Source organism: Aspergillus neoniger (assembly GCF_003184625.1).
Source record: "Aspergillus neoniger CBS 115656 unplaced genomic scaffold BO87scaffold_49, whole genome shotgun sequence".
Taxonomy (NCBI): Eukaryota; Fungi; Ascomycota; class Eurotiomycetes; order Eurotiales; family Aspergillaceae; genus Aspergillus; species Aspergillus neoniger.
The window spans coordinates 51,401-67,861 of NW_020291177.1; the positions used below are offsets into that span (position 1 = coordinate 51,401).

The following is a 16,461-nucleotide window of genomic DNA, read 5'->3' on the forward strand; positions in this document are numbered from 1 at the left end:
GCAGCGTCACTGCTCCTGATCGGATGGATGCTCCTGATCCCCCCTCTCCGTCGTTGCCTGGCCACTTCCTATGCTTCTCCTCTTTCTCATTGTGCGCCATCAGCTTGGTTTTCTGCTTCCTCGGCATTGTTAATCGCTTCTTCGTTAGCCTGTCTTTGATGTTTGTCCTGTCTTTGATGCAACCCTTACTCCGGTAATGTACTCTTCATCCAACACCTTCCTGGGCGGCGCCAACAGCGCACGTCCGGGACAGCCTTTCATGCAGCAGTCTCCATACTCGCAACAATTTGCCCCTGGCCAACATCAACAACAACAACAACAACAACAACCGCCACAGCAGGGTGGATTTGCGCCTCAGCCGACTGGCTATGGCCCTCAAATGTCCAGTTTCGGGGCCTCTCAGCTGCAGCCTCAAGCCACGGGGTTCCCGGCTGGTCAGCTCCAACCTCAGTTTACAGGGTTTCCGGGCGCAGTACCACAATCGCAACCAACTGGCTTCCAGCCCCCGGTTCAGCAGCCCCAGATCACCGGTTATCCCGCACAGTCGCAGCCTCCGCAGTTCCAGGTTCCCGCAAGCACTGGCCTCCCTGTTCGTCAGGCGCCTCGGACTTCGTCGGAAATAGCGGATTCGTTCCAAGATGTTGCCGGCATGGCTCCGCCTCCGCCACCTAAGGCGTCTGCCAGTAAGATACCAAACATTCGGCTCTCCTTCATCACTGCGCAGGACCAGGCAAAATTCGAGCAGCTCTTCAAGTCTGCGGTTGGAGATAATCAGACAATGAGTGGTGATAAAGCAAAGGAGCTTCTTCTGCGGTCAAAGCTGAATGGGAGTGATCTGTCCAAGATCTGGTGTGTATCCGGTTACATCCTATAGATCGGAGTGAAGGTGTTAACTATTACAGGGTGCTCTCGGATTCTACCAAGTCTGGGCAGCTCTTCTTCCCCGAATTTGCCTTGGCTATGTACCTATGCAACTTGAGAATCACGGGTAGAGAACTGCCAAGCGCCCTCCCTGAGAAGATCAGGAACGAAGTCTCCAGCATGGTGGACATCATCTCCTTCAAAGTCCCTGATACTCAGCCGGAACCCGCTGTGAGAACGAATGTACCAAATTTCGATACACCTCTCTTAGAAAATAAATCTGCTCCCCCCGTCCCCCAGCAGCCACAGCCACAGCAGCCGAGTAATGCGCAGCTTCTCACACAGCTCACAGCGCAGCCCACGGGTTTCCCTCAGCCGACGGGGTTCCAACAAAGTCAATCCCCTTTTCCGGGCCAGAACTCTGCCCTTGCCCCGCAAGCCACTGGCTTTCCTGGACAGTCCCAGCAATTACAGCCACAAGCCACTGGATTTATGACCAATCCTCAGCCAACTGGGTACAGCGGCCCTCGTCCTCCAATGCCTCCAATGCCTACCGGCTTCGGGTCAAATTTGAGTCCTGCTCAAACTGGAGGAGTATCGGCTCTGGCCGCGCAGCCTACAGGAATTCCAGGGCAATGGGGCTTCGTGAATGCGCCGGCAACTGGCTTGCCTAACATAGAAGCTCTCAAGCAGCAACTGATGCCGCAGCCAGGCCGCGAAGGTGGATTCACTACAGTCGGTCTTTCTGGAAACGCTCATATTCCCTGGGCCATCACCAAGGAAGAGAAGAAGATTTATGACGATCTGTTTCGAGCCTGGGATGGTTTCCGCAAAGGCTTTATCGGTGGTGATACTGCTATCGAAATTATGGGACAAAGTGGTCTAAACCGGTCTGATCTGGAACGCATTTGGACGCTAGCCGACCCAAACAACAGGGGACGCCTGAACATGGATGAGTTTGCCGTGGCAATGCATCTAATCTACCGGAAACTGAACGGGTACCCAGTCCCGAATCGTCTGCCCCCGGAGCTTGTTCCCCCATCCACCAGGAATTTGAACGATTCGATAGGCACGATTAAGTCCATGCTTTCTCAAGATGCAGAGAGCCGAAAGGCGTCTGGCGCGTTCTTGCAACCACAGAAGACTGGTGTGAGCTACCTGAAAGAGCACTCCTTTCGTGGTGGTGCAGTGTCTCCGGGTGTAGGTCGGAAAGATGCTACACTATTCAAGAATAACGACGAGGCGGCTGCTGGGTATCGCTCCAGCGCGCGTCGTCGAGTTGGCAACAATGGCCGTACGCCATCACCTGCTGCTTCCCAGGCTTCCGAGGAAGAGCTGTCCGTGGACCAGCTGAAGAAGAAGATTCGTGAAGCCCAGATCATGTTGGATGCGGTGGATTTCCAAGACGAAAATCAAGCGGAAGAGGATGATGCTCTAGATCGGCGAGACCGCAGGGAAGCGGAGAGTCTTATGGACCGGATACGACGGGTACAGGACGATATTGACACCCATCCTGATGCTTCCTTCCGTAATCTTGATACCGGGGCCGAACGGAGGTCGCTACGTCGTCAGCTGCAGGCCTATGAGGATCAAGTCCCGCAAGTGGCATCAGAAGTAAGGCGTGTTGAGCGGGAAATCGCGGAGGTTAGACTTGAATTATTCCGCCTGAAGGATGCAAAGGAACATCCTAACAGTGCATCCTCTATCGTGGGTACAGGCCCAGGGGGCACAGTCACTGAAGCCGATCGTATTAAAGCCCGTGCCCGTGCCAGAATGCAAGCCCGCGCCGCTGAACTTGCCGGAAGGCCCGTTCCCGCCAGCCAGGACGACGATGGAGCTGCAACTCGCCGACTCGAGGCCGAGAATGCTACCGTTAAAGCTGAAAGGGAGAGAAACGAGACCATGACTCGCGACGTCGAGGAAAGTGTTAGAGAGTTTGCGCGGAGTCTGGAAGACAGTCTTAAGGATGGTGGTGAAAGTTCGACGCGTGAGCATGAACGGCGACGCTGGGAGGACGCCTTGGGTGTTGAAGATGTGGTTCGCGACTTTATCTACGATTTGAAGCGTAGCAGCCGCACCGCGCATGTTCGCAAGGAAGAGTAAGTATCTTCACTCTCTCCTTGGAAGATTCGAGTTTTATCATACAGGAGGGCATAAACTAATCATTGACCAGACAACAAAGAGCAGCAGATACGCAAAGCCAGCGGTCCCGCTACGATGAGTCGCCACTGGGAGGCGCAGCTGCTTCGCAACATTCCCCGACGCCTACCGGCTCAGTCGTATCAGCTGGCTCTACGCATGAGGACCGTGTTGCGGCTGCTAGGGAGCGTGCGCAGAAGCGGATCGCTGAACGGATGGCTGCTGCAGGGCTCAAGCCCCACAGTGACGCAGGAGAAACTCTGCTTCAACGGCAGGAGCGCGAGAAAAAAGAACGTGAAGAGCGGTTGAGGCGAGCAGAAGAAGAAGATGCTAAGCGGGAGCAAGAGCGACAACGTCGTCTGGCCGAAGAGCAGGGTGGCCCTACGGCGCAATCTGCTAAGCCGGCTGGAAAGAAGCCTCCTCCAGCACCGCCTTCTCGGAAGGGTCGGACTGACAGTGCAGGCCAAGCCGAAGCAAAGAAGGCAAGGGAGGAAGCAGCTAAAATAGAGCAGTCTACACGGGAACAAGCTATTAGAGAGGAACAGCAGGCGCAGGAAGAAGAGACAGCCCGCCTAGAGTATGTAACCCTTGCCAGCCCTACTATTGATTGTCGATGCCGTTACACAAACTAACATCTTTTACCAGGACTGCCGCCAGAGAACGCGAAGCAGAATTCCTGAAGGAGAAGGAGGCCCAGGAGGCCCGTCTTGCCGCACTGCAAGAACAGGTCCGACAAGGGAAGATCAAGAAGCAGGAAGAGAAGCGTCGCAAGGAAGAGGCAGCCCGTGCGGCCAAAGAACAGGAAGCGAGACTCGCCACCCAGCGTGCTGAGCTTGAAATGGCCAAAGAACGCGAGCGTCAGCTTCAATTGGAGCTGGAGGGCTTGGATGAGAGTTCCTCGGATGAAGAAGGCCCTATCAACATCACGCCGCAGGACAGTACTCCGACTCAGAGTCAAGTTCTTCCTGCCGCAGATACTGCAGTGCCCACCCCAGCTCCTGCGCCTTCGGTTCCAGCTCCAGAGCTAGAAGTCGTGACCAGTCCCGCTGAGTCTACTAGTAGCCACGCTGCGCCCACCAGTCTTAGCCCAGAAGCGGAGTCCAAGAATCCTTACTTCAAGAGAATCAGCCAGTCCGACAGCCAGGTGCCGCCTCCACCACCTGCACCTCAGCCTGCCGCTCCAAAAGCCGAGTCTCAATCGACCAACCCTTTCCATCGGCTGGCACAGCAGCAGGAGAGCTCCAAGCCTGCCTTTACTGCGCCCGGTCCACTGGAGCGCAAGTCTCGAGTGCGTCCCGAGGCGGATGATGACTGGTCGGCGGCTGGATCGGAGTTTGACGACTCTTCTGATGATGACGATGAACGGCCGGGTGGTGGTAGCGCGAAACAACTCGCAAGCATCTTGTTCGGCACCATGGCTCCTCCCCGGCCCCTGAGTGCTATGGATGACAAGACTCCTTCAAAGTCGTCTACTCCCGTCCAGGACAGTCCAGCAACCCCCGCACCGCCGATTGAGGCAGCTGAAACCCCCGCTGCCCCCGCTGCTGTGCCTCCTCCCCCGCCGCCCCCGCCAGCCCCCGCCCCGGCAGTGCCCAGCCCCAGTGCTGCGGCACCGCCCCCGCCGCCTCCGGCTCCCTCCATGGCGCCTCCAGTGCCGCCTCCAGGCGTTCCCCCGCCACCTGCGCCCCCGGCTGCTCCCATGGGCGGCTCTGGTAGAGGTGCCTTGCTAGCGTCGATCCAGGCGGGAACGGGGCTTCGAAAGGTCCAGACCAACGATCGCAGCATTAGCTCTTCCGCGGGGCGTGTTCTGGACTGAGCCTTCAAGTCCCCACGCATACCCTGTTGGATACACTTTTGCGCTTTCCTCTGAAACTACCTTCGTCATGGGTTGTAGGGAGAGCAGAGAAGGAACCATGCTCATTAAATTTATTTATCCTTCTCTCGTCGGTTTTCTGTTTATCTACAAGTTCAAAGCATCGGATGCTTTCTGCTTTTTTTTTTTATTTTTTTTCTTTCAGCCTGTATTGATTCTGGACTTCATACTAAAGAAGACGGCAATAGCCAAGGTTGCGTCTTGTGTCAGATGATCACTGTATTCGTAAAACCAGAACATGCCAATATATACATAAAATATGTACAGTATGTGTAATGAGTACACACAAGTATATCCATAGATATGGATTGGCGAAGATCAAAACAACAGAGAGAAAAGAAGCGCTCGCAACACCGAAGCAAGAGCCAGTCATGATAGACCCTAAACAACGCTTACAAAGAAAGTAGTTAAGAAAGGGCTCTTTCTGACTTACGCTTAGGCCTGACCCTCAGAATAGAAGCTCGGCGAGAACATTGCCAACCGTACTGATGACCCAGAGAACGACCAGGCCCCAGCCAATCTTCTGGTCCATCCTCCATTTGTTCAAGGGGACGACGATCAGCAGACCAATCAAGGTGATGAGTAGAGTAGCACCGCTGATGACGAGGACCTTGGAGACTTCAATCTCGTACGATCCGCCCGTGGCGGCGATGGCTTCTGGTTTGGCGTTCACGGTCATGTAAAGCCCGCCTAGGCCAATACCCAGGAGGATATTCAGCATGGGGCCTCCGAAACAAGCGCTCAGCGCCATTACGGGATATCCTAGGCGGGCTACCGTGATGTCTGCTACCAGGTCGCCCAGGGAATTACCCACTGCAAACACAGTCAGGCCGAGAAGAGAGTCACTGATGTTCAAGATTACGCCTAGGGTCTTGAGAAGGCTGACAACCTCGGTGGCGATGGTTGCGATCCAGCAGATTGCGACTATGAAGCCTAAAAATGCTAGAACGGGCCGCCAGGCACCTGGAGGCTGAGAAGTGAGGTCGTGCCGTGTGCTGATCATCAGGCAGGTTGTGCATATCAAGGAGAAGAGAAGGGAGACCATGGACGGCAGGAGAAGATTCTCAACATCTAAATCGGAATCAACTGTCGTCCAATACATCAAGGCCACGAAGAAGGGTCCCACGAAGAGTTGAACCCAAACTAGCCAAAGGCACCACTCTTTCGCAGGTGGCGGTGGGGAATCCATGTTTGACTGGATGGCCGGCAATTCGGAATCGAAACGAGAATGTCTCGGGATAGGTTCTGGCTTGCCATTCTGATCAACCGTGTTTCGTCGTGAAATGGACTCTTGGTCAAGCGCACGAAGAAGTGGACTATCTTCCGGCAGTCGCACAGCAGGTGATGGTGCACCGTCGCCGTCAGCCGAAGTTACTATGACGGGAACAGCGTTTGCACCCGTCTCAGGTTGTATAGGTTCAACCACTGGGAGGGTAATTGTCAGGAGCAATACACTGGGGGCAGCAACAATTCCCAAGAGCCGCTCCCAGAAAGATTTGGATTTCCAGCCTGCCAAAGTCGGGAATAAAGTGGGAAGGATGGGCTGGGAAGTGAGTTGCAGGTGCGGCCACCATGTCGGGGTTGCCGTCCGGTTACTCCCAACATCGAAGGCGCTATCGTGAATCTGCAACCGCTCCGTCGGACTTGATGCGGCTGGAAGGCGTAGGCTGGGTGCCCCAGAGGATGGAAAACTGGGTACATCTTGAAAAGGTGGGAATGGGCTGGTAGGGCTTTCCGGGAAAGCATTTGCTGGGCCCGGGGAGAGGGTCGTTCCGCGCGGCGACAACGGAAGCGGGGATCGAGGACGAGAACTCGACACTTGATAAGTTGGCGAATGGAAAGCACCAGGGGGCGCAAGGAGGTTTGGGCTCTGGAGATGCGTGTTCGACTCGGTACTGGGGGCTTGCGAGACGGCCAATTGAGGGGTGAGAGTTGATCCTGGGCTCTGATCGGATGCTACGGCGCCTGTCGTTTCTGAGGGCGATTGAGTTTCCACCGAAGGCCGACGAACAGTGAGCAGCGGCTGCTGAGTATTGACAGTGAACATGCTTGTGTCTAGTTTCAGATCTGCGGCAGCGTTGGCAGACACCGCTCGAGTGCGGGCTGAACCGGTGCCTCCATGGGGAGATAGGCGGTCGCCCAGCGAGGGACGACTGGCACGCGGATGAGACACAACAGAGGCATTGTCTGACAGGCGCGAATGCGAGCGCGATCGTTCACCATCTGAGCATCGCTCGAGATCAAACGACTCGTTGCGATGCATATTCCGCGATCGTTGAAGTGAAGAGAGGACTGACTGAAACTCCAAAGCACCCACTAAACTTGGCCTGATGGGATTTAAGGTATTGCGCCTCCTTGTAGTGGGCCGATAAACGTGCATGTTGTCGCGGATCTCAGCAAGGTACCGATTACGGGTTTCATCGTCCTCCTCCCCTTCTTGCCAGGCTGGAACACCGGATCTCTCAAGGGCGTCGAAATCTTCGCCGTGAAGGAGACTTGTAGCCTCCGACGCGATGCCAGGGTCATCTTCCTCCTCTTCTTCGATGTCAAGTTCTTGGTTGTCCGGGATGTGAAAGTGTGACCGAGCAGCTAGATTCCTCTCGTAGGAGCGACGCTGTCGAGTCAAATACCAGTGCCACGTCACCACCAATACAACATAGAAACAATAGAGCGCCACCATCATAGCTGATTCCCAGACATGGAGGCGGCCGTCGCCCAAAAGAAACATACTAAAGGCCACTGCTAGGATAAAAAATCCGACGTCACGAACGAAACTCCTCCGGGCGACCCTGAAGGGGCGGACCAGCGCCATTGAGCCAGCAACGACGGATGTGATGAAGCTTGCCGCACCGAGCAGCTCTCCAATGGCCAGACTCCCACTATTCGAACGCATGGCGGCGAAGGTGGAGAACACGTCCGGACTGCCATTTCCGAATGCAAGAAAAGTGACACCCGTGAGACTTTCACTCAAACCGAGGACACTGGCTAGGGTACTTAGATCTACACAGAGAAAATCGCTGGCAGCAATGCCAATGGTGCTAAAGAGAAGCGATAGCCACAGGACGATGATGATAAAAGCGATCGGCTTGGCCTTTGCCGCAGTGCAGTAGTAGAATTGAAGGTAGGAGAAGAGACCCTCTTCGTGATCGGCGCAGTTCGATAGGACGAAGGCACATTGATCTTTGGCTTGACGGACGAGACGACACTGTCAATCAACACAGCAAGCTTAGCAAATCCCCAATTCGATAGACGGTGTTTCAATTGTCATACCTCCAGCGCGTTGTCCCGCTTCCGAAGCTGAGCGACATTGTGAACCGAGACCCGCTCGGTTGGCTCGGCCAGGCGACCAGAAACCCAGCTGAGAATAGCAAGGAGGGAGAAAGCAAGTAAACACGCCCAAAAAGGTCTGGCCGAATATCCACGCTTCCGAGAAGCGGGACGTCGAGAAAGAAACTTGGGTATCAATAGAGGAGACATGGTGGACGATCGGATTGCGGCATCCTGGGCGATAAGCAAGCGGTGGTGGAGAGTGTCACAAGGCCGGATGAACTAGTTGGCTAGTTTAGGTTTGAGAAGCCTGGAGGGAGGAGGGATGGAGATGGAAATCGGAGAAGGGAGGGCAGGAGAAGAAAATGGGAAGCAATCAAAGCCAAGATAAGAGAGTAAGCAAGGGGGGAGGTAATGGGATTAAGATTTGGGCCGTTTGCCAGAAACTTGAGGAAACTCTTTAAGACTTGACGATAGATAGACATGGATTGGAGAAAGTGACGGAATTGATGTCAGAAGAGCGGAGAGACCAAGCAAGCACATCAAGCTAGATCGGGAAGGCGGTGGGAAAGGAAGAGGAGCTGAGATGCCGATGATGATCCATTTTAGTCGATCAATTGAGTGGGTACAGCTTGCTTGGACTGAGATAAAACCCATTATGAAAGATGATTCAACTGCATGAAAGTTTCACACAAGATCATTTTATGTCTAGATTCAAGTCCATCTATCTCTTATTTATCTTATCTCTAACTACTCAACAACCAAACTATACTGCATGTACTGTGTAATAACTCTGGTATCTTTCCGTTACCTACAGGGAATATCTATACGGTACCGGGTACCGTACCGGATACCGAGTGCATGTAATGTCCTGTAATGTATTGTGGATCACTCAAAGAAAGTGCGCGGGTGGTTGCTGCCGCGCGGCCGTATGTTTATGTTGATTGTTTCCCTGTCTTCCAAGTTCCTTTCTTCGGCTTCTTCTTGGAGTGACTTTCTGCCTCTCCTTTTTGCGACACATGGAAAGGCGGTGATCGGGGCACGCTCAACTTGATATCGCGATATTGTTCCTTTACCTTTCCCCTCCTATCAAATATTGATCTGATTCTCCTTGTCACCAAAGAGGAAGTCGCTACAGTTACCGTCGTTCTTTCCCCCCTCTACGGCCAGGGGATTACTTCACAATGCCCCGCGTCGCCAAACCCCAAAATCGCCGCTCCACCGGCGGCGCATCGACCCCTCATAAGCACTCACCTATGAAGTATGTCCTATACTATCGCACCCCATCTCATCCTATAATGCAGCCATGGCGCTGACCGCACTAGGATCCCGCTCAATGATGACATGGGCGAGAAGGCGGCCCGTATGGAGGCCAGACAGGCGCGACATGATCGCCAGATGGATCAGATCAAGGCCGCCGTGAAGACCCCCATGCCCCCTCGACGATACACCGGTCACGACTTCAACAACATGAGCCCGTCGACGCCCCGTGGATCGGGACATCGGGGTCGCGACAGCGATGTCGACGGACGCCGTCGGGCAGTCACCCCAATGAAGCGCGTGCCTATCTTGGCAAACTTTGAAGAATGGATGAAGATGGCGACCGACAACAAGATCAACGCCAATAACTCCTGGAACTTTGCCTTGATCGACTATTTCCACGACATGTCTCTCCTCAAGGAAGGAGATGGTGTGAATTTCCAGAAGGCCAGTTGCACCTTGGATGGATGTGTGAAAATTTATACAAGCAGAGTAGACAGTGTGGCAACGGAGACGGGTAAGCTGCTCAGTGGTTTGGCGGATAGCCGGGATAAGAGGGCTCGCGAAGCTGGCGCAGACGGCGAAGATGCCGAGGATGATGAGGACGGTGATGAAAGTGCGGCCAGGAAGGCGCGAAGAAAGGTTTGTAGGCGTATCAAACATATAGACATCCTTCAGGGTAACTAACTTGGCACTTTTAGGCACAACGGACACATGAAGCTACCCTTGCCCCCTCCTTCGCTTCGCTCCAGCTGAAGAAGTTTGAGCTGGAATTTTCAGTTGATCCTCTGTTTAAGAAAGCCTCGGCGGATTTTGATGAAGGTGGTGCTAAAGGCCTGCTCCTTAACCACCTATCAATAGATAGCCAAGGGCGCATCGTGTTTGACAGCAGTGACGATGCCGCTGAGGAGACCTCCAAGGATGCAGAGGATGCCAATCAAGACTTGGAAGAGTCAGAAGAACCCCAGCAGCCAGGCTCCCCATCCGGCCCCAGCCAGTCGGCGGATAATGTCTTTGATGATAACGCAAAAATCGACATAGCTCCGCTGGCGAGCAAATTCTTTCCGGATCTGGACCGCCTCGAGACCCAGGATATCTGCCCATCACTCAAGAACTTCGACCTCGGTGATCCGAGCGGCTCGCTAGATATACCCTTCCTGAAAGCCCCCGAAGACTGGCGTAACGACAAGGAGGAAAGTCAGCACCCCAACGATGCATCGGGCATCATGCTCGATGACGATAATGCCGTGGGATTCGATGATGACGACGCTACATTAGCCGGATTCGACCTAGGTGGCGATGCTGGTTTTGGTGACGGTGGTGAGGCGTGGGCACGTGAGGCTGCTCTTGAACCAATGCTCAAGGTGCACCGCGTCGATAGGGAAGGTGACGAGAACGCTGATGGTGAAGAGCTCGACAATGAAGATCCATATACTATCTCTCTCAGCCACCAGCCAGAGAACCGGGACCATGAGAACATCCTCAGCTATTTTGATAACGCCCTGCAAAAGAACTGGGCTGGCCCCGAGCACTGGAAGATCCGGCGAATCAAGGAGCAAACGGCCACAACGAATGCCAATCTGGCACCAAAGCAGCGCAAGGAGAAGGAGCCCTTTGAAATCGATTTTGGTGCTCCTTTGGACCCGGCTATTGCTGAGATAATATACACTCCGGCCAGTTCCAACTCCACCATATCCCTGCCCAAGACGCAGTGGAAGACTAAAGGACGCAACCTACTTCCGGATGACAAACACTTCAATTCGCGCCAGCTACTTCGTCTGTTCTTGAAACCTAAGGCTAAGATGGGCTCAAAGAAGCTGACAGGTCCTCGGCAATTCACTCAGCGACGACAAGACCAGACGGCAGGTAACGGCGAGATGGACGAGGCATTCTGGGCTAATCACAAGGTGGAAGATGCTGCAGCGTCCGAAGAAGGCGCTCAGGGTGCTTATGATGCCAACTTCTTTGCAGATGATGATGGTCTGGCATTCCCCAACGGCTTCGGCTTGGATGATGATGACGACAACCTCCCCTTTGCAGATGCCAGGGAAATGTTGTCTCCTCCTGCTGATGGACCTCCAGGCACATCCGCGGGCGAGGCCGGCGGTGCAACAGGTCTTAGTGCCCTTCTCAATATGATGGGATCGGCCCCTGGGGCCACGCAGAACAGTGGTGGGTTTGGCTCGCAGCTGGTAACGCAGGGCGCGCGTAGGGCACGACCTGACTACGTGGCATATGCACGAGTTGCCAAGAAGGTGGACGTCCGGCGACTGAAAGTGGAGATGTGGAAGGGCATGGGTGAGCGGCTGATATCAACTACGCATTTCGAGCCTGCTCCCCCAGCTGAAGACCCTACAAAGTCCTCTGAGGAAGCAGAAACTCATGATGCTGAAGCTGAAGCGCAGCCGGAGCAGGAGCCGGAGCCGATGGATACCAGCCCAGACCATGGACCCGAGGACGAGAAACAAGCAAACGAGAGCCTTCGATTTACCCAGATCATGAACTCATTGAAGACAGTGTATCCCCGAGAAACACTCCGCGACATCAGCACCTCCTTTGGGTTCATTTGTCTACTTCACTTGGCCAATGAGCAGGGCTTGGTCTTACGGAACGATGATGGGTCGGACGGCGTCGGTGCCGGTAAGTTGGAGGAGATCTTCGTTTCGAAGGATGCAAATGCCGTTCTCGAAGAAGGAGCCATATAATCCAGAGCTCATGTGACAGTTCTGCCTTTGCGTGTGCGGACGTGAATGATTGTACAGTCACGGTCTTTGTATGGAATGCCAAACGATGCGATACGAGGGATGTTCATTTTTCTTCCGGTTGGATATAGGCTTTTGGTTGCTATTGGGAGGGAGTTCTAGTGGCTGGGTGGGTGGTGTGCGTTTCTTTCAACTTATTCGCGTTCCACTTGGGTAGGTGATAGACCTACATGTCAGGGATGGTTAACGTTATGGTTTCGTGTTTATTTTACATGTTCATACGTTGCTGGATATGCCATGAACGCCATGACACTCCCTTGTTTACATAATAACGAAGAGATCCGGTTACTCTTTACTTGAAAAGATCTTAACTATTTGTCCAACTAACACAACCCACCATCCTGGCTGTTCGCAACCAAGAACAACAACACCATAATTAACCACCTCCAACCAATATTCGTATTCCGCAATTACATGCCTTGTATGCCTGTATAGGCCACGGCATAAGGAAACAGAGGAAATGATTAGACAAAAAACCAACGTAGTTGAGTGTATCACTGGTATAAAAACAATTAAACAACAAAGCTGACACTTATATAGAAAGTGAAGGGTAATCAATAGATAGGGGGGAAACGGCCGTGAGGTAGTCCAGAAACAGGTGAGGGACCACGTCATATCGAAAACAGATCAATCATCATCAAAGAGTACAAGAGCTATAGGCAATCTTTGAGGGCCAAGTCTTTGAAAGCTGGACTGGTGTGTCAGTATTTAAAGACATGATCCTTTTCCTTATTTTCTCTTCTAGACTTATGTCCAGCCAGCAAGGCAACGGTCAGGGATTTTACTGGTGGGTTCCGTGCGGAAAGCTAGGACTCATAGGGCCGGCATAAGCACCGGGAATGGGCACAGACTCATAGGTTCGTTCGCCGGGTGCTGCACCCATGTGCTGGTTAGGAGCGCTTGGAACCGGTGCCGGTGCAGGTGGCGGTGGGAATTCACTCTGCACCGGTTGTGGAGATGCCTGCTGCACCCTAATCGGGGGCGGCTGAAGCTGGAACGCCGACTGCTTTTTGAAATCAGTCGGGGGAGTGGCGAACTGGGTTGTGCACATCTGTCCGTTCTCAGCAGCAGAATACTGGTCTTGAGGAATCGAGGTTGACACGAAGGGAGCCTTGGGCATGGTGGGAAATCCGGGCGTGTTGGGGTCCATGTTCTGGCGGAGCTGAGCGATGTACAGGTCTGTCCGTGCTCTGTCTCGACGGTCCATCGACCTGGCCAGCTTTCTCTTGCTCCAGAAGCGGTAGAAAATGACACCGTAGATTACGAGGACAAAGACTTCAAGGACGATTTCAATGACGGCACAGACCAATCCCCAGTCCTGTAGATGTTCGTTAGCATGTAGCAGGTACTGGTTAGATAGCTGACTTACCTGCAGACGACAGAGGAGTGCGTAGTCGATTTGGTCTTTGAATAGTTGTTCTCTCTCGTTATGGACACAAGCCCAGCCCCATAGGTCTTTGTCGTCTCCAGTAGCCTTCGAATGTTCAAAGATTGCGGCGGCAACAATCCACATGACTAGTTGGAAGATGAAGAGGAACACCGACAGGAGCGAGTAATAAGCCGCATATTTCTGTGCACGTCTGCGTCCCCCTCTCCAGTAGCCCCAGAAGACACCAAGGCAGGCAATCAAGGAGAGACATGAAACGGCTAGAAGCAGATATTGTGGCCAAGGATTTGTGCCAAATTCCCAAGGAGGGGAAGTGTTTCGCTCAGGCAGTGACTTCGTCGCGTTGAAGACAGTCAATGTCGTTCCCAGGATGGTAAGGACAATCATACTGCAGCCAAGGTTGATGAAACGAAGGAACACCTTGGCTACCCGAACACGTAACTTGATACGCTATAGCAACTTGGATAAGCACCCAGGCAGGTCAACAAATACACTCGCATTCACTTACCAGGTCTCTCTGGTTTTCCTTTTCCGTAATCTTTTCTTGCTTCTCCACGAAAAATTCCTCTCGAAACGTTGGACTCAACGGATTCAAAGTCCGGCCTGGTGTTCCTGGAACCTTGAGAGCACCCTTCTGGTCATTGGCCGGAATATCGTGATGCGAGGCATGCTTAGCAGGGTCACTCGCAGCTACATAGCCGAAGCCGAGGTCAGACACGTCAGGGGGCGTCTGCGAATTGCTGGGAGGGTCGGCAAAAGGAGACTTTCCGCTATCTCCGGGACTAGAAGGGGAGTGAATCATGGTTGCTTCTGCGAAGCGAGCTGTTCGACCACCCTTCAGCGAGGAACTCGACCACTCGGAAGAGCTCCGTTCCTCTGTAGTCACAGCAGGTTGTGATGGTAGCGCCATTACCCCGGGTTTGTGACTGGATAAGAGCCACAGGCGACACTGCTTCTAAAGGCCGAGGGGAGCGATAGTGATTGTCGGGCGGTGCAGGCAGGCAAAGTCGCTGAGCGCAAAGGAGGCTTGCAGAGAACTCGAAAGGTGTGAAGAGAACCAGCTCTCAACCTTCGCCCGGTAGATTGCCAACTGTGGAGTACAGCAGGCACTTGTGACAGCACAGCTACACAAGCATCAAGCCTAAAGCCACACTAGTTAGCTTCCAAGCAGGACAAAAGAAAGAGCCAATGCAAAGTTTGTAGGATCATGTCCCCATAAGCTGTGAACTGAATATTCAAAAGGCACATACCTAGATGTAGGACGACGATGAGGCAAGCGTGCAAGCCCTGACTGTGAAGGACTATCAGTTGGACATTGTTCACCTTGGGAGACATAGGGTAAGAGATCAACGTGGAAGAGAACGAACCGATGGCCTACTGCTTGGCTTTTCACCTCACTTGAGATCACTTCTTGGATCCTGCACAGGTTGAAACAAGGGGCGGGCCACAGCGCAAGGCTGAAGTGATACGTTTGGAGTCAGAGAAGAAAAAGAAGATGAAGGAGCCGCGAGGGCAAGACGATCTCTGGGCAGCATGACCGATTTGAATATCAATGATGGGCCCTGGCCTCGCCATCCGTCGCCAGGCGGGGGAGCGCACATCGCGAGCTGGATTGTATGGACTGTATGTGAAGGGGAAAATAAGCGCCCGGCAACATGCAGCACATCAAAGTGAAGCCAGTGATTGGGTGGTCGAGAGATGGTCTTGGGTGTGAGTAGAGGACGACAGGGGTGAGGAGCACGATGACTGGATATCGAGCAACACCACTAGAGCAGTTGGACTGGCTTATCACAGTGGGGAAAGTCGCGATACGCCGGGGCAAAGGCCATGGAGGTTCCCGTGCTGTCACTCCAGATGCACGGCCTGTCACCCGTGCAGCGAATGAGGAGAGTCAATCAGCCGGTCTGGCTTCTTCTTCCCGGCGCCAACTGTTGATCGTCTCGGGGCCCAGCCAACCACAGATGTTGCAGAACCGCCAGCCATCAACGCCCGCGAGAGTCAACAGCAGGATTTCTGCTGCAGGTTCCGAGTAGCTCTAAAAGAAGAAAAAGCCATGAGGGGTTTATCTACTAGTACTGGAGGAAGGGATCAGTCAGTTGATATGGGAGGGTTGTGCGTGCTTTCGGAAAGACAGCGGAACAGAATGAACACTCACCCTGGCCTGATCCATACTTAGTCGCTGGGAGTGACATCGGGGGAAGGGGAAGAATGTGAGGATTGAGAGAACCAAATTGACGGGTTGGGAGTGGATGGGGTGAAGGTGACCCTTCCCTTCCTTCCTTCCTTCCTTCCTTCCTTTCCTTCCCTTTCCCCCCTCTTCGTCCCCTCACGTGTTGAGCTACTAGTCCCTGGCCAGCTGCACTGGTTATCACATCCACCATTCCCGTCACGGCGCTTAAGCGCCCTCTTCTCTGGACTCTTCCGGCTGCTTTTCTCCTCTTCTGTGCCATGGCAATTCTTCCATGTTGACGTGCCAACACAGGCCATGATTTCCTCGTCCAGGATATGGAACCTTGCATCGAATAGCGAGGGAGGCGAGCACTCAATGATGTGATCCCCAATCCACGACCAGATCAGGTACAGGGGTATTATCTGTATGCGCACCGAACCGACTTAGGGTGTCTGTGATATCTCAGAAGCAGTATAGATTGAAGTCTAGGAATCGGCCTCTCCCTCCAGCCTAGACCAATGAGCTGGCGTAAATCCAAGCGTTCGTGCTCTTTGGCAACGAATTTGGTACTCCAGCATCAGGGGCTGCATGTGTTGGGACACGAACCTTGAGAACCTGGAAGGGGCAATAGTCGTGCACATTGCCTTTCGTGAGCACTAGCTCAAATTGCATGTCATTTCTTCCCCCTCTCCTGACGGTTGAGAGCTGCGGACACGCTATCTGTCGGAAAGTCAAGCTAGAT

The 16,461-nt window shown here is 53.5% G+C and overlaps 6 protein-coding genes across 6 annotated transcripts; 3 read left to right on the plus strand and 3 right to left on the minus strand.

The window, feature by feature from the left end:
* The first annotated feature begins 73 nt into the window (after window positions 1-73).
* pan1 (actin cytoskeleton-regulatory complex protein PAN1) lies at window positions 74-5,118 on the plus strand. The gene is made up of 4 exons (XM_025624329.1): window positions 74-849; window positions 903-2,960; window positions 3,035-3,577; window positions 3,646-5,118. The coding sequence occupies exons 1-4, from the start codon at window positions 197-199 to the stop codon at window positions 4,814-4,816; spliced, it is 4,425 nt and encodes a 1,474-aa protein (XP_025474877.1). The 5' UTR covers window positions 74-196; the 3' UTR covers window positions 4,817-5,118.
* Window positions 5,079-8,617, minus strand: BO87DRAFT_344759 (sodium/calcium exchanger protein). Its single transcript, XM_025620836.1, has 2 exons — window positions 8,144-8,617; window positions 5,079-8,078 (listed from the first exon to the last, which is right to left on the minus strand). The coding sequence occupies exons 1-2, from the start codon at window positions 8,348-8,350 to the stop codon at window positions 5,322-5,324; spliced, it is 2,964 nt and encodes a 987-aa protein (XP_025474878.1). The 5' UTR covers window positions 8,351-8,617; the 3' UTR covers window positions 5,079-5,321.
* A 612-nt stretch (window positions 8,618-9,229) lies between these two features.
* BO87DRAFT_181818 (condensin subunit BRN1) lies at window positions 9,230-12,276 on the plus strand. The gene is made up of 3 exons (XM_025618415.1): window positions 9,230-9,401; window positions 9,466-10,042; window positions 10,102-12,276. Exons 1-3 carry the CDS (start codon window positions 9,325-9,327, stop codon window positions 12,103-12,105), a joined length of 2,658 nt encoding a protein of 885 aa, XP_025474879.1. The 5' UTR covers window positions 9,230-9,324; the 3' UTR covers window positions 12,106-12,276.
* On the minus strand, window positions 12,277-12,860 carry BO87DRAFT_181771 (uncharacterized protein). Its single transcript, XM_025618413.1, has one exon. The coding sequence runs from the start codon at window positions 12,775-12,777 to the stop codon at window positions 12,448-12,450; it is 330 nt and encodes a 109-aa protein (XP_025474880.1). The 5' UTR covers window positions 12,778-12,860; the 3' UTR covers window positions 12,277-12,447.
* Window positions 12,861-14,929, minus strand: BO87DRAFT_181778 (uncharacterized protein). The gene is made up of 4 exons (XM_025618414.1): window positions 14,800-14,929; window positions 14,058-14,690; window positions 13,532-13,999; window positions 12,861-13,480 (listed from the first exon to the last, which is right to left on the minus strand). Exons 2-4 carry the CDS (start codon window positions 14,457-14,459, stop codon window positions 12,944-12,946), a joined length of 1,407 nt encoding a protein of 468 aa, XP_025474881.1. The 5' UTR covers window positions 14,460-14,690; window positions 14,800-14,929; the 3' UTR covers window positions 12,861-12,943.
* Window positions 14,815-15,794, plus strand: BO87DRAFT_380621 (uncharacterized protein). Its single transcript, XM_025624330.1, has 2 exons — window positions 14,815-15,624; window positions 15,705-15,794. Exon 1 carries the CDS (start codon window positions 15,292-15,294, stop codon window positions 15,580-15,582), a length of 291 nt encoding a protein of 96 aa, XP_025474882.1. The 5' UTR covers window positions 14,815-15,291; the 3' UTR covers window positions 15,583-15,624; window positions 15,705-15,794.
* Window positions 15,795-16,461: the final 667 nt, after the last annotated feature.